Genomic DNA, 25,751 nt, shown 5'->3' on the forward strand with positions numbered 1-25,751 from the left:
CCCAGACGACGCTGGGCCAATTGTGCGCCACCTCATGGGTCTCCTGGTCGCGGCCGCCTGCGACACAGCCCGGGATCGAACCCTGATCTGTAGTGACGCCTCAAGCACTGCGATGCAGTGCCTCAGACAGCTACACCATGGGGATGGGGGCATGCTCTCTCTTCTGTCTCCTGTAGTCCACGATAAGCTCCTTAGTTTTGTTGAGGGAGGGGTTATTTTCCTGGCACCACTCCGCCAAGGCTCTAACCTCCTCCCTGTAGGCTGTCTCATCGTTATTAGTAATCGGGCCTACCACTGTCGTGTCGTCAGCAAACTTGATGATTGTGTTGGAGTCGTGCGTGGCCACGCAGTCGTCGGTGAACAGGTAGTACAGGAGGGGGCTGAGCACATACCCCTGGGTGGCCCCTGTGATGAGGATCAGCACGGGGGAGGTGTTGTTGCCTACCCTCACCACCTGGGGTCGGCCCATCAGGAAATCTAGGATCCAGTTGCACAGGGAGGACTTCAGACCCAAGGCTCCGAGCTTAGTTACGAACTTGGACGGCACTTTGGTGTTAAAAGCTGAGTTGTAGTCGATGAACAGAATTCTCACATACTGTAGGTATTTATTTTGTCCAGGTGGGATAGGGCGGTGTGCAGTGCAATGGCTATAGTGTAGTGGGTCAAGGTTGTTGAGTATGGTGGAGGTGGAATTGTTATTTATTCAACAGACAATCGGCTGCTTGGAAATTTAAGACGAACTGAAATGAAAATCAGGAATGGACAATGATTTAAGGACTCAATAAATGTGGTTAATTGAGAAAAGTTGTTTATTTCCATGTCATGTGGAATCCATATCCAAATACAGTTCTTGTAAGTATTGAGCCATTTTGTATGACCTATATAGTGCCTGTAAATATGTTTATTGTACATTGTATCACTCAACAGGTATGCTCAAAATATCTGATTGACTTTATTGTTTAATAGGTTGATTGATTAATTGATTTAATGAGTCATGCTTGGCCTTACAGTCTTAGCTCTCCATGTACTGTAGATTGCCATTTAAAAGTAGAAATACATAAAAGTAGAAATTGAAATTACATGAAAACAACGTTGATTCAACCAGAGTGCGCCCAGTGGGATCTATGTACATTGTAATCAAACCCCCACAGCAGAGATGGTCACTTCCAAAGTCGGTAAAATCCCAAGGCAATCGCTAGGCAGGCGAAAACGGACGCTACCAAAAAGAAAAGCAGATCCCACTTAAATGCATACTATATTTCAAATAATTGTTGAATATACAGAAATATGTCAACAAACAAACACATACACCTTTAACTCTGCATCGTTGGAAAAGGACCCGTAAGTAAGCATTTCACTGTTTGTCTAGACCTGTTGCCTACGAAGCATGTGACAAATAACATTTGATTTGATTTGACATACAAACGCACACGCACAGTACCTGCAAGGTAGCGGATGGTCTCCAGCTTCAGCGACTCCAGGAGAGTTTTCAAAGAGGCCACCTCTAGATCAATCTTTTTAGTCGTCTCCATTGTTTCGTGGTCGATGACTGCGTTCTGAGGAGAACATTAACACAGGGAATCCTATTACTATAATCATATGGCCGGTTTCCCAGACATGGTTTAAGCTTTGTCCTGGACTAGAAAGCATTCAATGGAAAAGGCTTAATCTGTTTCCTGGGAATCCGCCCCATAAAGAAATGCAGCTGTTACAACCTATGTGGTGGGAGTGTAGAAATATCATCATGGACAAGATGGCATTAGGAAGTTTATATCATACCTTCCTGTGGAACTCTGTGCTGTTCTCCATAAGTTTCTTCTCCTGCTCAGTGAACTGATAGAGAAACAAAGAGACAGATGCCCAGTGAGAAAGAGAGAAAGCATGTGGCAGAATGTCAATTTAATTAAAGGTCTCACCATGTCAGTGACCCTGCTCCTCTCCAGGTTGATGTCCAGCTTGGCCTCAGCTCTGATCTTCTTACTCTCTTCCTGAAGTCAAAACAGGAAACACAAGTTATAGTTTGTATCCCAAATGGCATCTTATTCTCTTTATAGTGCACTACTTTTGACCAGGGCCCAAAAGCAGTGCACTATGTAGGGAATAGGGCGCCATTTGGGATGCAGCCATACAAGTCCCATAACGTACTGAGTGAGAAACCACTGAGCTATCTGATAGCACCACAGAGGTTACCGATAAATAATCACATGATTCATAAGTTATAGTCTAACAATAAACAGATGAAATGATAACTCATAGAATTACATATAGAACATACAGTAATAATATAGTAGTATTTTTTTAGGATCTCTACGTCACCACTTCTCACCATCAGCCTGTTCCTTATCTGATCCAACTCGGTCTTCATTTTCTGCAGAGAGACATACACAGGTTTATGTAGAATACATATATTATTGTTATCATAATTACAGATCCCTAGTGCACTTTTGAGATCACTAGAGACAGACAGGCAGTGATTGTGGAGGAGGAAGGGGTTTATGTACGTACAGCGTTCTCAGAGCGCAGGTTGGCAAACTCACTCTTCTCCAGGATCACCATGTCTTTCCTGATGGAGTCCAGGTGAGCCATGATCTGCTGCAGCGCAATCTCCTAAACAAGAGACACAGGAGAGAGAGAGAGAGAAGGGGGGCGGGGGAGTGTCTTACAACAGGGGGTGTCTGACAACAGAACAACCTACAAGAGAGTTGTTGAAAGATGGTGTAATGTTGGGGTGAAGGTTCAGAGTATTGCAATTCCATGGGTGTAACTGAAGCACACTCTGTCACACATACCAGCAGTCACAAGTATAAATGATAGCTTGGTCTTCTTTAGCTTGGGTAGCAAGTGGGCTGCTGTGAGTGTGGTATGTGTGTGGTACCTGGTGTGCTCCAGTCACCATGTCTTTGTACACTATGTCCATGTTGGCTGTTGTCAGAGTCACCAGAGCTGCTACTATGATTTCCGCTTGACGCTTTTCAAAGCCTGAAAATAACGAAATCATTAAAAAGATTTGATAATCAGCATTACAACCGTGTCCAGTTTCTTTATTACACTGTGGATCAATTATCACTTTATTTGCCTATCCTGGTCTGGATGTGACTTACATTTCAGAATAGGGTTCAGAAAAGGCAACACAGAAGCAGAATTACAGATCAAGTCCAAAATGATGCACCCACCATTGCTCTCCAGCTCAATGACCATGGCATGAGAGTCAAAAGTCAGTTTCCTCTGTTCCAGAGGGGTCAGCTCCACTTTCCTCAGGTCGTACGCTGCTACAGGTGTTGCAACGTGGAACTCTGTACACAGACAGATGGAGTTGAGTACATCGAGTCGGTATCAGTCGATACTTGTAAAAATTATTTCATGCTTACCTTGTACCTATGTTTGTTCAAAGTAACTGCATTATTTTCTTTGGATGCTGCAATCCGTAGTGTTAAATAAAAACTTATTTCTACGTGACCGCTGTCAAATTACCGCGTGCAATGACAGGGCTGCTCTTTCTGCGTTAACAAACATGGCTCCTTTGGTGCAGTTCGAGTAAAATGCTATTTTTGTGAAAAACTATGGATTGCAGCACCCAAAGAAAATAACGCAGTTACATGGGTCAAATATAGGTACAAAGGTACGCATGAAAGAATGTACATCAATTTACCTGTCTATTTACAAAGGATAAAGCTAAGAACACGAACAACTTCATCGTTAAGAACGCTATAACAATATGAAAGAAAATGAAACGTATTCTACAAGAACCAATATCACTCCCTAAAAACACAGCCTTATGGAACAATCCTTGGATAGCTTTTCAGAATTCACCGATAAATTTCGCCACATGGAAAACTAAAGGCATAGAAACTGTATGACTTTGTAACAGGAAATACATTTCCATACATTTCCATGACAGAATTAAAAAGTAATTTTGGAATGACACATGTAGATAGTTTCAAATGAAAAGTTACATATCACTACATTTCGAATTGAAATCTTTGACATCAGAGCAACCTTGACATGATGACCAAACCGGCTCTGCGCGTAAGCCATTGTGCGCATGTTGAGTTTGTCTATCCCCACCAGACACGATCAGGACACCAGGTTGAAATATCAAAACAAACTCTGAACCAACTATATTAATTTGGGGACAGGTCGAAACACACGAAACATTCATGGACATTTAGCTAGCTAGCTTGCTGTTGCTATCTCATTTGTCCTGGGATATAAACATTGTACATTATAGGTAAAATAACAACACAAGGTCCTTTTTTTTTTGCTGGATCTTTGTAGAATATCGACCCATTTTGAGTCTCACAAAATTGTGTGTTCTCTAAACCTAGTTAGTTTCTAGTAATCTCTCCTAGTTCTTCTTCTTCTTCAGTGGGATTTATCGGCGGTTGACATCCAACATTATGGTTCATTACCACCACCTACCGTACTGGAATGTTGGCCAGAGACAGGGAGAAACTAAATCCTACCTGCCAACCCCGTTTCTCTTAAAAATATAAAATATTTGAGACTATATCTAATGACGTTCTGCTCAATATACTCTTTAAACTAATTTCCTGTATCCCCTTCTCCCTCATACTAAATCTCATCCTCTCTCTTTCCCTCTGATACTGCCCACACTGTAGCAAGCCACTGTACTCCACGGTCTCTATTTCCTGACAATAATCACACTTTCCTGATGGATGCTTTCCTATCACGTTTAATGTCTTATTCAACTGGCGGTGTCCCACCCTTAATCTTGTAAAAATAGCCTCCTCTCTTCTGTCCCTTCCTGCCGTCCTCCCCGACTTTCCTCTGTACTTGAAATAAATGCCTTCCCTTATTATCTCTATTCCACTGCTCCTGCCATCTCTTCACCATCACTGTATATATATATATATATATATACAGTGGGGGAAAAAAGTATTTAGTCAGCCACCAATTGTGCAAGTTCTCCCACTTAAAAAGATGAGAGAGGCCTGTAATTTTCATCATAGGTACACGTCAACTATGACAGACAAATTGAGATTTTTTTTCTCCAGAAAATCACATTGTAGGATTTTTTATGAATTTATTTGCAAATTATGGTGGAAAATAAGTATTTGGTCACCTACAAACAAGCAAGATTTCTGGCTCTCACAGACCTGTAACTTCTTCTTTAAGAGGCTCCTCTGTCCTCCACACGTTACCTGTATTAATGGCACCTGTTTGAACTTGTTATCAGTATAAAAGACACCTGTCCACAACCTCAAACAGTCACACTCCAAACTCCACTATGGCCAAGACCAAAGAGCTGTCAAAGGACACCAGAAACAAAATTGTAGACCTGCACCAGGCTGGGAAGACTGAATCTGCAATAGGTAAGCAGCTTGGTTTGAAGAAATCAACCGTTGGGAGAAATTATTAGGAAATGGAAGACATACAAGACCACTGATAATCTCCCTCGATCTGGTGCTCCATGCAAGATCTAACCCCGTGGGGTCAAAATGATCACAAGAACGGTGAGCAAAAATCCCAGAACCACACGGGGGGACCTAGTGAATGACCTGCAGAGAGCTGGGACCAAAGTAACAAAGCCTACCATCAGTAACACACTACGCCGCCAGGGACTCAAATCCTGCATTTCCAGACGTGTCCCCCTGCTTAAGCCAGTACATGTCCAGGCCCATCTGAAGTTTGCTAGAGTGCATTTGGATGATCCAGAAGAGGATTGGGAGAATGTCATATGGTCAGATGAAACCAAAATATAACTTTTTGGTAAAAACTCAACTCGTCGTGTTTGCAGGACAAAGAATGCTGAGTTGCATCCAAAGAACACCATACCTACTGTGAAGCATGGGGGTGGAAACATCATGCTTTGGGGCTGTTTTTCTGCAAAGGGACCAGGACGACTGATCCGTGTAAAGGAAAGAATGAATGGGGCCATGTATCGTGAGATTTTGAGTGAAAACCTCCTTCCATCAGCAAGGGCATTGAAGATGAAATGTGGCTGGGTTTTTCAGCATGACAATGATCCCAAACACACCGCCCGGGCAACGAAGGAGTGGCTTCGTAAGAAGCATTTCAAGGTCCTGGAGTGGCCTAGCCAGTCTCCAGATCTCAACCCCATAGAAAATCTTTGTAGGGAGTTGAAAGTCCGTGTTGCCCAGTGACAGCCCCAAAACATCACTGGCTCTAGAGGAGATATGCATAGAGGAATGGGCCAAAATACCAGCAACAGTGTGTGAAAACCTTGTGAAGACTTACAGAAAACGTTTGACCTGTGTCATTGCCAACAAAGGGTATATAACAAAGTATTGAGAAACTTTTGTTATTGACCAAATACTTATTTTCCACCATAATTTGCAAATAAATTCATAAAAAATCCTACAATGTGATTTTCTGGATTTCTTTTTCTCATTTTGTCTGTCATAGTTGACGTGTACCTATGATGAAAATTACAGGCCTCTCTCATCTTTTTAAGTGGGAGAACTTGCACAATTGGTGGCTGACTAAATACTTTTTTCCCCCACTGTATATATATATATATATATATATATATCAGTCTTTTTGCCTCTGCCTTGCTCATTGACACTTCAACATCAACATCCCCACTACTAAGTGCTTGTTTAGCCTGTTCATCTAATGCCTCGTTCCCCTCCACCCCCACATGGGGTGGAACCCAAGTAAATCTTATCTGAATACCCATCTGTTTAATCCTGCCATAAACCAGGTCTTGTCTGCTACGTGAGCTAAAGGACTGGAGACTCAGTAACACTGCACATGAGTCAGAGCAAATAACTATTCTGTCTGGCTTAACTTCCTCCACCCACTGCAAGGCCAACAGCATGGCCATCAGCTCCGCCGTATATACAGCCAGATGATCTGTAATACGTTTCCTGACTTCCACCCCACACTCCTGCACTACAAATGCTGACCCAGTACGTCCTGTCCTTAGATCTTTTGAACCATCTGTGTAAATGGCCACAAAATCCTAATACACAGTTTCCAGACGTCTCAAAGAAATCAGCTGGATCAACCCCCTCCCTATCTTTCTGTAGTCCTCCCATACCTCCCACTCACATATTCCTGCCATGGCACTAGATACCAGAGTGAGGTCCAAGGCAGACTCTTTCCCTGTGGCTACATCAATCCTGGTCCCTCGGCCATCATTCAGGCACACCAGATCTTTCTTTTCTATCAAATTTACATCACTTGGCCATTTCCTTCCATTTCCATCCATCGGCTGATTGAGGTCATCTCGAACCTTTTCCCATGTCAACCCTGTCATACTCAAATGTCTCCCAGCTGCTTTCACTATTAGTTTAATCCTCTCCGTTTTAGACCCTCCTTTACCAGTGCTATTGATAGCTCCTGCTATAAACGTCACCAGCTTTCTCTTTTCTATGTATACCATTCGCTGCCCACCTGCCCCGTAATCCCCGGTCTAGATGCTCCTACCCATCTCTCCCTTGAACCTGTATCTCCCTGGACCTGGACCACACTCACTGCCTCAGCATATGACACCCTTTTCTCCTGGACCACCCTCACTGCCTCAGCATATGACACCCTTCTCTACTGGACCACCCTCACTGCCTCAGCATATGACACCCTTCTCTCCTGGACCACCCTCACTGCCTCAGCATATGACACCCTTCTCTCCTGGACCACCCTCACTGCCTCAGCATATGACACCCTTCTCTACTGGACCACCCTCACTGCCTCAGCATATGACACCCTTCTCTCCACTCTCACTTGTTGCACCTCCACTGCCTTCTTCATAGCCTCACACCCACCATATGCCACACTATGAGCACCCCCACAGTTGCAGCACTTTGGTTGTACACCATCTCCACAATTCCCATACTCATGCTCTCCTCCACACCTGGCACACCTCTTTTTCTCTTTACAGACTGTTGCCACATGCCCAAACCTCTGGCATTTATAACATCTTAAAGGCTTCGGTACATAAGCCCTCACATAATAACTCATATATCCTATTGTTAACGTATTTGGCAGTACCCGGTCCTTAAAATGTAACAGAATAGACATGCTAACTACCCTATCTCCACCCCTTGTTGCTTGCAATCTGTGTACATTCACTAGAACGCCTCCTCTCAAATTTTCCCTTACCTCTTTAGTGCTAACACTCACAGGCACTCCTGTTATCAGCCCTTTACTCCACTGCTTGATCAGTCCAGCTGCTCGACACCACCTTACACTTCCCTATTTGCTTCACTCCGATAGCTTTTTCCCTCTGCACCATGTCCTTACAGCCCACCAACAATCTCCCATCTCTTAACACTTTAGCATTAACAACTTCACCAATCAACTCTTTTATCACAGCCTTCAACCTTATCGGACTCATCGCCCCAACTCCTCCCTGAACTTCATAATCACTTTATGCTCCTCCTCACCTCCATGTTCCTCTCGTGTCTTATCTTGCCCTTCCTCTGCACTTTCTACCTCCGAACTTCCGCTAGCGTTGGAAGCTAGGTTGCGCTCCTCAAACTTCCTTTTCTGCCTCCTCTCCATCTCCGTAGACCTCTCGCTTCCCTTCATACCCCTACTCCCTTTCTCTCCCGCTTTCTTTTTCTTACTCCCTCCTTTATTTGTACCACTATGTTCCATACTTGCTTCACTTTCCTCTCCATCACTATCTCCTACCATCTCTGACCCATTCACAGCAAAGCCGTGCCGAACCTCCGCCACACCGAGTAAAGTTTGTTTGTTTTTCAACGATTTCAAAAATCCCTCTCCTGGCAGCTGGCTAGCTAACGTAGCTAGCTATCCAGAACAAATGGCCAACAGCACGTCAAAACCTACTCCGTCCGGCTGCCTGCCCGTGAACAGCGTTGTTAAGGGCCCACATTGAAATACACATTAACACCAACTACACAAGAGTACAGCGCCTGCCTTCCTCCTTCTTCTTTTTCTTCTGTGGACTTTATATGGCGGTTGGCAACCAACTTTAAGATGCATTACTGCAACCGACTGGAGTGTGGACCTCATTCATCTTTCAATCACCCACGTGGGTATATGCTCCTAAAAACAAATGAGGAGACGGGAGAGGCGGGACTTGCAGCGCCTCAAGGGTCTAAAATAGATCAAGTTCTATTTTAGCGCCTGGCTACGCAGACGCTCGTTGACATACGTGAGCAGTTTGGATGAAATTATTGAATAACGTGTAAATCTATTTTGCAACGTTAGAGCACGCAACGTGGCCGGTGTGGTCATCATGTGAGGGAATCTTATTTGAGTCAGAAAAGGATGTTCATATGATAGGGAAGATATACAAAACCTTGCAGAGAGCATATCCATCTGACAATCTCTTAGATGGAGGGAATGTTGAAACATAACTAACGAAATTACAGATAACGAAAATGTACGCTTAATCCAGTATAATATAATGTATAGAAATTAACTAATTCTACAGCACAACGGCAGTCATGTCTGTCAGGGTCCCCTGTAGCTCAGTTGGTAGAGCATGGCGCTTGCAACGCCAGGGTTGTGGGTTCGTTTCCCACGGGGGGCCAGTATGGAAATGTATGCACTCACTAACTGTAAGCCGCTCAAGAGCGTCTGCTAAATGACTAAAACATCAATGTCTTAAAATGTAAAACTAATCATGACCAGTGGCGCGTATTCATGGATGCCAAGGGAAGCCTGACTTCCATATATATATATATATATATATACACACATATACAGTGGGGGGAAAAAGTATTTAGTCAGCCACCAATTGTGCAAGTTCTCCCACTTAAAAAGATGAGAGAGGCCTGTAATTTTCATCATAGGTACACGTCAACTATGACAGACAAATTGAGAAACAAAAATCCAGAAAATCACATTGTAGGATTTCTTTATGAATTTATTTGCTAATTATGGTGGAAAATAAGTATTTGGTCACCTACAAACAAGCAAGATTTCTGGCTCTCACAGACCTGTAACTTCTTCTTTAAGAGGCTCCTCTGTCCTCTACTCGTTACCTGTATTAATGGCACCTGTTTGAACTTGTTATCAGTATAAAAGACACCTGTCCACAACCTCAAACAGTCACACTCCAAACTCCACTATGGCCAAGACCAAAGAGCTGTCAAAGGACACCAGAAACAAAATTGTAGACCTGCACCAGGCTGGGAAGACTGAATCTGCAATAGGTAAGCAGCTTCGTTTGAAGAAATCAACTGTGGGAGCAATTATTAGGAAATGGAAGACATACAAAACCACTGATAATCTCCCTCGATCTGGGGCTCCACGCAAGATCTCACCCCCGTGGGGTCAAAATGATCACAAGAACGGTGAGCAAAAATCCCAGAACCACCCGGGGGACCTAGTGAATGACCTGCAGAGAGCTGGGACCAAAGTAACAAAGCCTACCATCAGTAACACACTACGCCGCCAGGGACTCAAATCCTGCATTGCCAGACGTGTCCCCCTGCTTAAGCCAGTACATGTCCAGGCCCGTCTGAAGTTTGCTAGAGTGCATTTGGATGATCCAGAAGAGGATTGGGAGAATGTCATATGGTCAGATGAAACCAAAATAGAACTTTTTGGTAAAAACTCAACTCGTCGTGTTTGGAGGACAAAGAATGCTGAGTTGCATCCAAAGAACACCATACCTACTGTGAAGCATGGGGGTGGAAACATCATGCTTTGGGGCTGTTTTTCTGCAAAGGGACCAGGACGACTGATCCGTGTAAAGGAAAGAATGAATGGTATCGTGAGATTTTGAGTGAAAACCTCCTTCCATCAGCAAGGGCATTGAAGATGAAACGTGGCTGGGTCTTTCAGCATGACAATGATCCCAAACACACCGCCCGGGCAACGAAGGAGTGGCTTCGTAAGAAGCATTTCAAGGTCCTGGAGTGGCCTAGCCAGTCTCCAGGTCTCAACCCCATAGAAAATCTTTGGAGGGAGTTGAAAGTCTGTGTTGCCCAGCGACAGCCCCAAAACATCACTGCTCTAGAGGAGATCTGCATGGAGGAATGGGCCAAAATACCAGCAACAGTGTGTGAAAACCTTGTGAAGACTTACAGAAAACGTTTGACCTGTGTCATTGCCAACAAAGGGTATATAACAAAGTATTGAGAAACTTTTGTTATTGACCAAATACTTATTTTCCACCATAATCTGCAAATAAATTCATTAAAAATCCTACAATGTGATTTTCTGGAGAAAAATAAATCTCAATTTGTCTGTCATAGTTGACGTGTACCTATGATGAAAATTACAGGCCTCTCTCATCTTTTTAAGTGGGAGAACTTGCACAATTGGTGGCTGACTAAATACTTTTTTCCCCCACTGATATATATATATATATATATATATATTTTGGGGGGGTTTTCACACCAAAGCAAAACATCATTGTCAGTTTCTGGTCTGTGTCCTGCAGTAGCTAGCTATGGATGGAGATGGGGATCTAGAGTTTCTAGTTCAAAACGATTTAGTAAAATTGTCATTTGAGCAGCAGCTGAAAATCAAGGAGAATGGGAGGCCGACTCCAAAATTGGATATTGTGCAGGGGAGAGGAACACGGGGTGGGACCCGATCTTTCAACACTGAGAATTACAACAGGACCGACTGGCTAGCTGGGAGTGCTAGGCTAAAGAAGCTGTTTTTCTGGCCATGCCTTCTATTTGACAAGAGCACATGATTGCTCAACAACCCTTGGGCCACCACTGGTTTTTCTGATCTTGCAAACCTGGGCAGGTTCCTTGACCAACATGGAAAACCTAAATAAACACATTATGGCGATCCTGAAACTAAAGCTCTTTGGTCGAATCCGGATCAACAAGGCTCTCGACCAGGCCGCAGTGATAAGTGTCCAGAGGCACAACAAACAGGTGAATAATAACAGAGACATTCTGAAGAAACTGGTCATCGCAGTAATGTACCTGGGTCAGCAACAAGCATTAATAAAGGTAATTTTGTGGAACTTGTCAATGCATTTGCAGAGTTCTATACCGCCATGGCTGAACACCTTGGGAAAAGCACCATATTAACAGGAATGAAACACCGTATAGAATGACATCATTCAGAGCATCGCAGACGTGATACAAAGTGAAATTGACAGTGAGATCATAGCAGTCCAGGTGGGTGACACCACAGACATATTCTGCAAATGTCAATTGACAATCATAGCACGCTATGTCAAGGATAAGGGTGATATACTAAACAAAACTATAAACGAAACATGCAACAATTTCGAGGATTTTACTGAGCTACAGTTCATATAAGGAAATCAGATCATTTAAATAAATTCATTAAGCCCTAATCTATGGATTTCACATGACTGAGAATACAGATATGCATCTGTTGGTCACAGATACCTTTAAAAAAAAGTAGGGGCGTGGATCAGAAAACCAGTCAGTATCTGGTGTGACCACCATTTGCCTTATGCAGCGCGACACATCTCCTTCGCATAGAGTTGATCAGGCTATTGATTGTGGCCTGTGGAATGTTGTCCCATTCCTCTTCAATGGCTGTGCGAAGCTGCTGGATATTGGCAGGAACTGGAACATGGCTGTCATACACAACGTTTCAGAGCATCCCAAACATGCTCAATGGGTGACATGTCTGGTGAGTATGCAGGCCATGGAAGAACTGGGACATTTTCAGCTTCCAGGAATTGTGTACAGATCCTTGCGACATGGGGACATGCATTATCATGCTGAAACATGAGGTGATGGCGGCGGATGAATGGCTCGACAATGGGCCTCAGGGTATCTCTGTGCATTCAAATCGATAATATGCATTTGTGTTCATTGTCCGTAGCTTATGCCTGCCCATACCATAACCCCACCACCACTATGGGGCACTCTGTTCACAACGTTGATGTCAGCAAACCGCTCGCCCACACGACGCCATACACGTGGTTTGCGGTTGTGAGGCCGGTTGGACATACTGCCAAATTCTCCTAAATGACGGAGGCAGCTGATGGTAGAGCAATGAACATTCAATTCTCTGGCAACAGCTCTGGTGGACATTCCTGCAGTCAGCATGCCAATTGCACACTCCTTAAAAACTTGAGACATCTGTGGCATTGTGTTGTGTGACAAAACTGCACATTTTAGTGGCCTTTTATTGTCCCCAGCACAAGGTGCACCTGTGTAATGATCATGCCGTTTAATCAGCTTCTTGATATGCCACACCCCTGTCAGGTGGATGGATTATCTTGGAAAAGGAGAAATGCTCACTAACAGGGATGTAAACAAATACATAATAGCACAATTGGTTAGGGGGCCGTAAAATGGCAGCCATCTCCTCCGGCGCCATTCTGTTCAGTCAGCAAATACAACACAGCAGCCAAACTCATCTTCCAGACTTACGACGGGGCAAGTTGCATGAGTGGGCAGCGAGGTGGGGTTCAGGCACCTGTGAAAACCCACTGTCAATATGCCCTCTTCATTCATTGTTATGACCACAAACGTAGGTTTAGCACAGGGGACAAGCAATATTCAAGACGCAAACTTTTTTTTTTTTGTTGCATCCATTGACAGTTTTCATGTAAAAAGACAGCCATGCTTACTGAGGTTGACAATACCATTCGGGTACCGGGAGACTGTGCCACTCATTGGAACTTCAAAAGTAGAGCAGTGCATGCTGTGCACGAAGGCCAGAGATATTGGACATTGTTTTTGATTGGATCATTACTGAGCCTAGCTGGGATAAAGATTAAATCGCCCAGAGCAGTGCTCTGAAACAGAAACTGAAGGAGTTCATGTAAATGTTTTTACTTGGTGTTTGAGGCCATTTCTGGACTCAGAGAACCATTGTTTCAGGCCCTACAGAGCTGTCACGGTTTCGGCCGAGGCTGCTCCTCCTCCTGGTTCGGGCAGGCTTCGGCGTTCGCCGTCCCCGGAGTACTAGCTGCCACCGCTCTATGTTTCTGTGTTTGATTGCTTTTGTCTGTCTGTCACACCTGTGTCTGTTTGGGAGTTGATTACGTGTCTTATAAGTTCCGTGTTGTGATCTAGGGTATTTGTGTGTTGTTATTCTGTTGCCACTGTGTCTATGATACGTGTTTGTTTTCCGTGTCATTTTTTCATGTTTAGTGTTTTACGCGTGTGCGTAATTTTCCCTCGCCACTTTGTGTTTTCGAGGTCGGGGTTTTGTTCTCGTGTTATTGAGACTATTAAAAGTCTTGTTGGACTAAACCTCTGTTTCCTGCGCTTGACTCCTCCACCACATCCACGACGGAATAGTGACAGAACAACACACCATCATGGAGTCAGCAGGAACAGCGGCGGCACCCGAATCCCTCCTGGACCGGATCAACTTCCAGGACGCCATGATCCGGCAACTCGGGACCGCCATGGACGAGGTGTCCAACACTCTGCGCCGATTGGTGAACCCTGAGGTGGCCAAGGACCCTTACAACATCGCATCACCAACGGCCAGTCCTCCTCTCTCAGCACCGGAACCCAGTGGCATTCGGCTCTCACTCCCGAGGGCATATGACGGTTCTGCAGCCGGGTGTCAGGGATTCCTCCTGCAGGTAGAACTTTACCTTGCCACCATACACCCGGCGCCCTCGGGATACGAGCGCGTCTCCGCCCTCATCTCCTGTCTCTCCGGCAAGGCGTTGGAGTGGGCCAACGCCGAATGGAGGGGAATAGACGCCGCAACCATCACCTACGCGGAGTTCTCCCGCCGCTTCAGGGCTGTCTTCGATCATCCCCCCTGAGGGGAAAGCGGCGGGAGAGCGTCTATTCCACCTCCGACAGGGGGAAGAGGAGCGCACAGGAGTTCGCACTGGAGTTCCGGACACTAGCGGCGGATGCGGGGTGGAATGAGAGGGCCCTCATCGACCAGTACCGGTGTAGTCTACGAGAGGACGTTCGTCAGGAGCTGGCCTGCAGGGACACCAACCTGTCGTTTGACCAGTTGGTGGACATTTCCATCCGTCTGGATACCCTGCTGGCTACCCGCGGACGTCCCCGAGTGGGGGTCGTCCAGTCCACCCTCCAGCACCCCCGAGCCGATTCCCATGGAGCTGGGGGTGCTGGCGCTAGAGAGAGGAGGAGAGGGAACCCGAGGGGGCCATCCCCTGCACCACCTGCGGTCGTGGAGGACACACTGCGGCCAGGTGCTGGGGAGGGTCTCCTGGGAGAGGTGACAACAGGCCACGCACTGGGGGAGTCATTTCAGGTGAGTAGGCGCCCCACTCACCCAGAGCTCTCTGTTGGTCACATGAGTATTCCTGTGAGGTTTCCACAGGTGGCACCTCATTCCCAGCATAAGGCGCTAGTAGATTCAGGCGCAGCTAGGAACTTTATTGATCGGGCATTTTGTAGTAGGTTAGGGATTCCCCTTCGGCCGGTAGACGATCCATTTCCTGTCCACGCATTAGACAGCCGGCCGTTGGGGTCGGGCCTGATCAGGGAGGTCACAGCACCACTGACGATGACGACGCAGGGGGGTCATGAGGAGATCATTCAGTTTTATCTGATTGACTCTCCTGCGTACCCCGTGGTGTTGGGCCTTCCCTGGTTAAGCACCCATGATCCTACCATAGCGTGGCAACAAGAGGGCTCTTATGGAGTGGTCTGCTCAGTGTGTAGGGAGATGTCTAGGTGTTTCCGTAGGGGCGACCTCGGTAGAGAGTCCGAACCAAGTGCCCGCACTGCGCATTCCCCCCGAGTATGAGGATTTAGCACTCGTGTTTAGCAAACCGAGGGCAACACGGCTACCTCCTCATAGACAGGGGGACTGTGCGATAAATCTCCAAACAGGAGCGGCTCTTCCACGGAGTCATGTGTATCCCCTGTCTCAAGAGGAGACAGCGGCTATGGAGACATACATAGCCGAGTCCTTGGCACAGGGATACATACGGTCCTCTACTTCCCCAGTCTCCTCGAGTTTCTTCTTTGTGAAGAAGAAGGACGGGGGATTGCGCCCGTGTATTGATTATCGTAGTCTCAATCAGATCACAGTTAAATACAGCTACCCACTTCCACTGATTGCGACGATGACGGAATCATTACGCGGAGCGCGGTTCTTCACAAAGTTGGATCTCAGGAGCGCGCATAATCTGGTGCGCATTAGGGAGGGGGATGAATGGAAGACAGCATTTAGCACCACTTCGGGTCATTACGAGTATCTCGTCATGCCATACGGGTTAATGAATGCTCCGTCAGTCTTCCAATCCTTTGTTGACGAGATTTTCCGGGACATGCATGGGCAGGGGGTAGTAGTTTACATCGACGACATCCTAGTGTACTCTGCTACTCGAGCCGAGCATGTAGCCCAGGTGCGCCGAGTGTTGAGAAGACTGTTGGAGCATGACTTGTATGTCAAGGCAGAGAAATGCCTGTTTTTCCAGGAGTCCGTCTCCTTTTTGGGTTATCGGTTGTCCGCGTCTGGTGTGGAGATAGAGGTAGACCGGGTATCGGCCCGTGCGTAATTGGCAAACTCCAACCACTGTAAAAGAGGTGCAGCAGTTCTTGGGTTTTGCTAATTACTACCGGAGGTTTATTCGGGGTTTTGGACAGGTTGCAGCTCCCATTACGTCCCTGCTAAAGGGGGGTCCGGTTCGTTTGCAGTGGTCGGCTGAGGCGGACAGGGCATTTGTCAAACTTAAGAACCTGTTCACCTCGGCTCCGGTGCTGGCGCATCCGGATCCCTCTTTACCATTCCAGGTTGAGGTAGACGCGTCCGAGACCGGTATTGGGGGCAGTCCTGTCACAACGGTCCGGCGCGCCACCTAAACTCCGCCCCTGTGCTTTCTACTCGAAGAAGCTCAGCTCGGGCGGAGCGCAACTATGATGTTGGGGACAGGGAGCTGTTAGCCGTAGTCCAAGCCCCTAAAGGTGTGGAGGCATTGGCTTGAGGGGGCTCAACACCCTTTCCTCATTCTGACTGATCACCGTAACCTGGAGTACATCCGGGCAGCTAGGAGATTGAACCCTCGTCAGGCTAGGTGGAATATGTTCCTAACCCGGTTTGTTTTTAAGATCACATACATCCCAGGGTCCCAGAATGGTAAGGCAGACGCCCTGTCCCGGCGGTATGACACGGAGGAGAGGTCCAACGAGCCTACTTCCATATTGCCGGAATCTTGTTTGGTGGCTCCGGTAGTATGGGAGGTCGATACGGAAATCGAGCGGGCACTGCGTACCGACCCTACTCCCCCCGAGTGTCCTGTGGGGCGGACGTACGTTCCGCTCGAGATCCGTGATCGTCTTATTTATTGGGCTCATACATCACCCTCCTCTGGACATCCAGGTATTGGCCGGACTGCACTGTCTTAGCATGAAATACTGGTGGCCAACGTTAGCTAGGGATGTGAGGGTTTATGTCTCCTCCTGCTCGGTGTGTGCCCAGTGTAAGGCGCCTAGACATTTGCCCAGGGGTAAGCTACATCCCCTGCCCGTTCCACAACGACCATGGTCCCACCTATCGGTGGATTTCGTAACTGACCTACCCCCCTCCCAGGGGAATACCACCATATTGGTCGTTGTGGATCGGTTTTCCAAGGCCTGTCGTCTCCTTCCCATGCCGGGTCTCCCTACTGCCCTACAAACCGCTGAGGCCCTATTTACCCATGTGTTCCGGCACTATGGGGTCCCCGAGATATTGTGTCTGACCGAGGTCCCCAGTTCACTTCCAGAGTTTGGGGAGCGTTCATGGAACGGTTGGGGGTCTCGGTAAGCCTTACCTCGGGGTACCACCCAGAGAGTAATGGGCAGGTGGAACGTGTCAACCAGGATGTGGGTAGGTTTTTGAGGTCCTATTGCCGGGACCGGCCGGAGGAGTGGTCGAGGTTCATCCCCTGGGCAGAGATGGCCCAGAACTCTCTCCGCCACTCCTCCACCAACTTAACACCTTTCCAGTGTGTTTTAGGTTATCAGCCGGTCCTGGCACCGTGGCACGAGAGCCAGATCGAGGCCCCTGCGGTGGACGAGTGGATTCGGCGCTCGGAAGAGACGTGGGACGCTGCCCATGTCCATCTGCAGCGTGCCATCCGTCAACAAAGGCGAGCGCCGATCGCCACCGCAGTGAGGGACCGGTGTACGCACCGGGACATCGAGTCTGGCTCTCGACTCGAAACCTGCCCCTCCGCCTGCCCTGCCGGAAGCTGGGTCGGCGGTTTGTGGGGCCCCTTCAAAGTCCTGAGAAGATTGAACGAGGTGTGTTACAGGTTACAACTGCCAATTGAGTATAAAAATATTAACCCCTCGTTCCATGTGTCTCTTCTCAGGCCGGTGGTAGCTGGCCCACTCCAAGAAGATGAGATAGGAGAGACCCCTCCGCCCCCTTTGGACATCGAGGGGGTCCCGGCGTACAGGATCCGGACCATCTTGGACTCGAGGCGCCGGAGGAGTGGTCTCCAGTATCTCGTGGAGTGGGAGGGGTACGGTCCGGAGGAACGGTGCTGGGTGCCCAGGAGGGACATACTCGATCCATCCCTCCTGACTGAGTTTCACCATGGGCATCCCACGCGCCCGGGTCCGCGTCCTCCTGGCCGTCCCCGAGGCCGGGGTCGGCGCGCGGCTCCACGGTTTCGGCCGAGGCTGCTCCTCCTCCTGGTTCGGGCAGGCTTCGGCGTTCGCCGTCCCCGGAGTACTAGCTGCCACCGCTCTATGTTTCTGTGTTTGATTGCTTTTGTCTGTCTGTCACACCTGTGTCTGTTTGGGAGTTGATTACGTGTCTTATAAGTTCCGTGTTGTGATCTAGGGTATTTGTGTGTTGTTATTCTGTTGCCACTGTGTCTATGATACGTGTTTGTTTTCCGTGTCATTTTTTCATGTTTAGTGTTTTATGCGTGTGCGTAATTTTCCCTCGCCACTTCGTGTTTTCGAGGTCGGGGTTTTGTTCTCGTGTTATTGAGACTATTAAAAGTCTTGTTGGACTAAACCTCTGTTTCCTGCGCTTGACTCCTCCACCACATCCACGACGGAATAGTGACAAGAGCACATCTCTTGATGTAAGACATTCTTGTGTACGGGTTGACAGTACACTGAATGCATTGAACGCCATCAGAAGGGATGCGAAGTTTCAAGGGCTATGACAACACTGTCCAGACTGTTGGAATGGAAGATGAAAGACGCACAAGATACCACCGTGGCTGGAGCAGGGACTCAACCACCGGGACAACGCTGACAATGACCCAGGCCTCCTGACAGATACCGACGACTGTACTTCGAAATACTCTATGGAATCATACTACACATGACCCAGAGGATTGCTGACATGAAGAGCCTCAACTTCTTCCGTGTTCTTGATCATGGTTAATTTCCCATGTACTCAAAGCAAGAGGGGTTTCCTGACAGAGAACTCACTGTTCCAGACGTACACTTATTTTGACAACCAGAGGTTGGAAAGTGAGCTGCAGATAGTCTATGCTGATGCCTCCTTCCACAAACTACCAGGTGAGCTGCTGCAAACACTAGTGAAAAATGACCTGAGCGGGGGCTTCTCCCTATAGTTAGCCTACAACATGTCAAAGTTGAAGTGCATTGCGGATGCATTTCCCATTAGGCTATTTTAATCTTGCTGCTTTGAAAATATTTTAGTAAGGATGTTATTCTAATTTGAGCAAACCAATGGTGAAATGAACTTTGCCAACTAACTTGAACTTGCATTTGACCATGCTGTGTAGGTCATGTAACTGTTTGTTACATGCAATATTTTCTTTGTGGACTTAAACAGGACAGATGTTGCTCTCTGGTTAACTGTGATGAAACACAAACGTAGGTGATTGAATTTATTACGCCACTGTGAGACACCTGTACTTTGGAACTGTCTGTGAAATGATATAGGCTATGGCTTATCGGCCTTACAGTGTTACGTTACAGCCTTATTCTAAAATGGATTTTTAAAAAACTCAGCAATCTACACACAATACCCCATAATGACAAAGCAAAAACAGGTTTTTAGACATTTTTGTATTAAACATTTAAAAAAAGCCTTATTAACATAAGTATTCAGACCTTTGCTATGAGACTCGAAATTGAGCTCAGGTGCATCCTGTTTCCATTGATCATCCTTGAGATGGTTCTACAACTTGATTGGAGTCCTCCTGTGGTAAATGTAATTGATTGGACATGATTTGGAAACACACCTGTCTATATAAGGTCCCACAGTTGACATTTCACAAACCAAGCCACGAGGTCGAAGGAATTGTCCGTAGAGCTCCGAGACAGGATTGTGTTGAGGCACAGGTCTGCAGAAGGGTACCAAAACATTTCTGCAGCATTGAAGGTCCCCAAGAACACAGTTGTTTTGAAAAAATGTTTTGCCTGGCTTTGCTTCATCATTGATTTTACCTACGCACTGCTACGGTCATGACTCAATAATCCATGCTTTCTGGGAATGCTATTCGCCTTATTTAAGAACCCGGAAACAAAACAATGTCAAACGTTCTTTTTTGTGGAGGACTTCTCTTGTGGCGTTCTTTCCATTTTGCGAACGTTAGCTAGCTAGCTCAAAATGTTGTGGGATCATACCAAGAAAAACCTTTCAAAGACGAGTCTGTGCCACATCCGCAGATTATTTAAGAGTGGGAAGATATGAAAAAAAATTGCCATCTATCACCTACAAAGACATCTTCAATTATTTTGTCTTGTCTAAAATCAAATTTTATTGGTCACATACACGTGTTTAGCAGATGTTATTGCAGGTGTAGCGAAATGCCTGTGTTTCTAGCTCCGACAGCGGGGTAATATCTAAGAAGTAATATAGAACAATTTCACAACATATACCCAATACACACAAATCTAAGTAAAGCAATGGAATTTATGAATAAATATATGGGCGTGCAATGTCAGAGGCATAGACTAAGATACAGACTAAGACTGAAAATGTATACACTCACTAACTGTAAGTCGCTCTGGATAACAGCGTCTGCTAAATGACTAAAATGTCAAATGTAAAAGACTAAGATGGGTCAGAGATGAGGAGCTACAAAAGCACAGAGGCATATCAATACCTCTACAGCGGCAAAGTTGGGCGGGTGCTTATTCACTGTCTTAAGGATGACAACCTGGTGTTCCTCAAAGCAGATGCCCAGCCCAGTCAGAGCAAAACACACCATCATTCTGCCTGGATTCTTGTATCATCTGTCGGCACGGTGGAGACTGCAGGGTGTTCTTGTGTTACAGGGCAGGGGAAGTCTTGCAGTCATGCAGCTGCAATACTATGGAAGGTAGCTTGCTCACTGGCTTTTTGTTTATCATAACTTGCCCTTTCTATAACTGATAAGTTTGATGTTAGCTAGTTACTTAGCTAGCTAGCTAGCCAATTGTGATGATACCATATCACTGACCAGAACTGATAATGTTAACAATTACAACATGCACACACGGTTCTTGGTTTCAGTGGCTCATTGTGGAAGTTTATCAGTCTAATCTCGAATGGCAATGAGGTAGTAGGTACAGAATCAAGGTGAGTTTTACAATCAAATAGGACATTTCCAACATAACCTAAACCTACTAGTTAAAAGGGAACTGTATAAAATTATCAACTGTGAACACCATGTAAACTAGTGTTCTGTACTGTAATTGACTATTCTAACAGTAGTTTTTTGTTGAAGGTGCAGAATGCTGTGTATGGAGGATTGACAGGGGTGTCCTGTACAGATGAGCAATGCCAGTGGAACACGGGGACGCAGCCGAATTTAGCCCCAAAAAGGTTGAGCGAGGTCTGTGTCAAACGTCACAAACCAAGTGACGAGTTCTCTGACAGCACCGGAGATGCTTCTCCATCTCTACCTCCAACCCCTGCGTAACACTCCCACAATGCACATAAGAAGAGTTTGAAAGGGGCCAATGTTCCAGTGGGGAGCGTTCTGCACAAGTGCATCAAAGCTAAACCAAACAGTCATCAAGTTCCAGCAGCAAACATTAATAATATGCATGTCAAACTCTCCTGGCTCAAAAGTAGAGGAGAGACTGACTTCATCACTACTTGTATTTGTGAGAGGTATTGACATGTTGAAAGCACTGAGCTGTCGTGTTTAAACGACTAGCACACAGCTCAGACACCCATGCATACCCCACAAGACATGCCACCAGAGGTCTCTTCACAGTCCCCAAGTCCAGAACAGACTATGGGAGGCGCACAGTGCTACATAGAGCCATGGCTACACATAGAGCCAGCTATTCCACATCAGGTAACTGCTGTAAGCAGTAGAATCAGATTTAAAAAACAGATACAAATACACCTTATGGAACAGCAGAGACTGTGAAGCAACACAAACATAGGCACAGACACATGCATACACACACATGATAACATACGCACTATACACACACGTACACATGGATTTTGTGTTGTAGATATGTAGTAGTGGAGTATGGGCCTGAGGGCACACACTTAGTGTGCTGTGAATTCTGTAATGAATGTATTGTAATGTTTTTAAAATTGTATAACTGCCTTAATTTTGCCAGACCCCAGGAAGAGTAGGTGCTGCCTTGGCAGGGACTAATGGGGATCCATAATAATACAAATAACGCAAGTAAACTTCGGATCACTGCTAGGTCAGCAAAGAAGGTTCCTGTGCGCAACTCAACAAATCCAGGCAACTTTGTGCGGGAGCATCTCCTCCCCAGGTTCCATGGGAACTCATCAACCACATATGGCAAGGAGAACGAGCAGGTGGCCTACACATGGATGGAGAGCTGTGGGTTTAGTCTGGAGAGTAGAGGCACAGTAGTGTCAAGGAGCCGTGGCTTTCTGCTACCCCAGATGGAGTAGAACTTCTAGAAATCAAATGTCCTGTTCTGAGTAAGAAGTGTGAGTCTGACTGAACTGTTCTCTGGCAAACTAACAGATGTGAAGTGTGTGGATGGGGTTCCTCAACTGCAACCCAATGGAGCGCGTGGGTACTACATGCAGGTGCAAATGGTCATGTTCTGCACAGGACTGAAGAGATGCAAACTGCTGTCTGGGCTCCATCCGAGCAGGTTGTTACTGATGTGCCTTTTGATGTGAAGTTATGTGCTGATCACCAGGCCTAAGGTAATCCAGGAAGCCAGAGTTTTGGGTGATGAACTTGTCGGTGCATCTGCCTCCATTTGCAGGAGAGATTAACATAATGAGTCCACATTGAGCAATGGCAGCCAAATACTGGAGAGTATTGCTGGAATAATAGTGGCTGTGTGACTCCCCTCTGGAATCGTGATTGTGTGCTTTCTGAAGAGTGGTTTCAGAGCAGACGATGATGCAAGTGGTGTTGGGGAACTTCTCTTTGAAGCACTGAGGCATTGTGTTCTGGATGGTCTCCCACGGCAGCCATGGAATGTAGATCCTCATGTGCTCCTTCATTGTGTCAATCCAGTAGGAAAGAATTCTGCTCACGACTCCCTGGGACACAGCAAAGCATTAAGCAAGATCACCCTGGAGTAGATTCAGGTTATCAAGGTTATCAGTATTTAATCAGTGATATGCACTTTGAAGTTATGCTACATGGTCAAAGAAAACACTAAAAGGAAGGCCACTATACAACACTGAGCTAATGTAATTCTTCAGGATGGTGTGGGTCAATGGCTCTGCACCACCACATTGGGTTTGTTTGACACGTAGCTGTGATCAGTCAGTGCTAGAACCTCCCATTGAGTATCAGCATCTTTACGCTGCGGGGGCATTGGCACACTCGGATCAGACTCTGCATCACCACAGTTGTCTTCATCTGTCAAACAAACATAAGCGAGACCACAAGTTTAACAAAATAAAATGCACAGACAGCCTACTGGTCATGGGTTAGGTAAAAAAAAATAGAAAACACTTGAGATAATGTTTAATCATTTAGTTAGTTAGACATTTCATTAGCATCACCAGTGGCATGCCAGCAATGATGGGGATAATCATGGCATGGGGTAGACATTGTCAGATAGAAGTTGTTGGATAGCTAACAATGTAGGGACTAACTAGCTAGGCTAGTTAGCTAGCAACACTGTATCAGATGGGCTGCCCTCAAGCTAGGAGTGGCTACCTACTACTAACATAGTTAGCTAAGCTAGCTAGCTAAGTTAGCTAACTTCTGCCTGATTCAGGTCACCCCATCTGTGACGATAGCTAGCGAGTAGCAGCTAGCTAACAGCTACCTGTATGTGTTGATGTCCTGATGAGATGTCACCGTCTGGTCTGTACTGGAGCATCATAGCCCAGCCACTTCTCAGGGAAAGGATGCTCTTCAGGTGGCCTCTTGTCCACGAAGTGATAGGAACAGACATTGGGTCGGTTTGGTGTTTTTTCAAGTTCAATGCTTTGAGCCAAAGCCGAAGAGACTCGTCGTCCTTAAGAGGTGGGTGCAAATCAAAAGGCGCCTCACAACTGCACTCGCTCCTCAAAACAGTTTGGTGGTCAAAACACTCCTACTCCATGAACAACTTCCATTTCTGCCAGTTATTGTGGCATCCCCTTACTGAACATAAAATGCCTGTTTTGCATGAATCTTTGTTTGGGAAGTGATAGTGATTTAGTGAGCAAGCTAGCTGCGAACTATTGGCCGGAAGTGCTTAAGTCCCCCACAAAAAACCTAAAACAGACCTGCCCATATTTCCTTTGAAAATTAGGTAAATTAAATCTGGGAGTTGTGGGAGGAGCTAGAAAGTTGACTGTCAGAAGTATTACAATGTAAACTTACTTTTACTCCAACTGTCTGCATATTTCAAGACATGGCTTATGGGGGTGTAGTGAGATACCCGATGGGTTGGACGATTCTCTTCTCATCACTTATCTTGAAAAAACGTATTCTAAAAACTTAGAAATCAATCAATCCGCCATCATTAACACAATGGACAAATCTAATGATTTATTATTGAAATATTGAAAGTGTGTGGGCTACAGAGAGAAACAAAATGGTGCAGTTTCAGGCCATGTGGCGGAAAGTGATGGGGGGGTGTGCTAGTGGGTTTGGCAGGTGTGATAGTTTATGTATGATGTTGTCGTTCGTTTTGTATTGTTTATAGAATATCAAATAAAATCTTACAAAAAACAGTATAGACTGATACCGACTCAATGTAGTCTGAGGTAGGCTAACTACACTCTGCCAAAACTAATCTAATTTAATTCAACTAAACTAATTGCCTTGCCACAACTCCATTGAGCAGTGTTTGAGAATTATTGGCTAACAAACAGACAGACACACACACACACACACACACACACACACACACACACACACACACAACAGTAGAACATGTTTTGTTAAGGAATAAGAAACTTTTGCCCACTTGTGTAGTAAGCAAAAGCTAGGCAGCTAGGCCTGCAATGGTTTATAACAAAGCAAAGGAAAGGGGATACCTAGTAACTGTCTTGCACAACTGAATGCATTCAACCGAAATGTGTCTTCCGCATTTAACACAACCCCTCTGAATCAGCGTTAGTACACAGGTATATAGCAATTATCTGCAAGACTACTACTATACCAAAACGCTTACCTCTCCAACTCTGTGCTCCCCTGTATGTGCCATTGTTCAGATGCCTCTGACAGTGCCGAACTACTGATCGGAAAAGAGTTACACAGTGTCTGTTTACACCGGTCATCGCCCCAGACACAGAAAAGACACTTTCAAACTCTTCGTTTTTAAACTCACGGAGCAACAAATTCTCATTTAGTTACAACACTCTTACGATCTGAGTTGTATTACACATGTATTATCTATATGTTGAAGTACAAAGTGTTCTATCTGTCCCACACTGACAGAGGACAAGCAAGCGCTCATGACACCGGATGGTACGTCAGATATGTACGCAGCTTTCGAAGTTGTTCTTCACCGTTGCGCAACTTTTGACCATTTCCGAACGGTGACGGTACATATCTAGCTAACAATTCAATATTTCTTATCGTC

The 25,751-nt window shown here is 46.0% G+C and overlaps 1 protein-coding gene across 1 annotated transcript; it reads right to left on the minus strand.

Annotated features, from left to right (window-relative positions):
- Positions 1–786: 786 nt before the first annotated feature.
- ccdc90b (coiled-coil domain containing 90B) lies at positions 787–25,637 on the minus strand. Its single transcript, XM_041894624.1, has 9 exons — positions 25,341–25,637; positions 3,174–3,293; positions 2,876–2,979; positions 2,506–2,607; positions 2,327–2,368; positions 1,917–1,988; positions 1,780–1,833; positions 1,442–1,556; positions 787–1,216 (listed from the first exon to the last, which is right to left on the minus strand). Exons 1-9 carry the CDS (start codon positions 25,444–25,446, stop codon positions 1,161–1,163), a joined length of 771 nt encoding a protein of 256 aa, XP_041750558.1. The 5' UTR covers positions 25,447–25,637; the 3' UTR covers positions 787–1,160.
- Positions 25,638–25,751: the final 114 nt, after the last annotated feature.

The sequence above is a fragment of the Coregonus clupeaformis genome, chromosome 13 (assembly GCF_020615455.1).
Source record: "Coregonus clupeaformis isolate EN_2021a chromosome 13, ASM2061545v1, whole genome shotgun sequence".
In the NCBI taxonomy this organism is placed as follows: Eukaryota; Metazoa; Chordata; class Actinopteri; order Salmoniformes; family Salmonidae; genus Coregonus; species Coregonus clupeaformis.

What these genes read in the sequence shown, in the direction of transcription:
- ccdc90b (XM_041894624.1), bottom strand. Translation starts at nt 25,446, where the DNA reads ATGACCGGTGTAAACAGACACTGTGTAACTCTTTTCCGATCAGTAGTT. An exon ending in CATTGAGCTGGAGAGCAATG is followed by an intron (nt 2,980 to 3,173) that starts GTGGGTGCATCA and finishes CGTTATTTTCAG; the next exon opens with GCTTTGAAAAGCGTCAAGCG. An exon ending in AGATAAGGAACAGGCTGATG is followed by an intron (nt 1,989 to 2,326) that starts GTGAGAAGTGGT and finishes TTTTGACTTCAG; the next exon opens with GAAGAGAGTAAGAAGATCAG.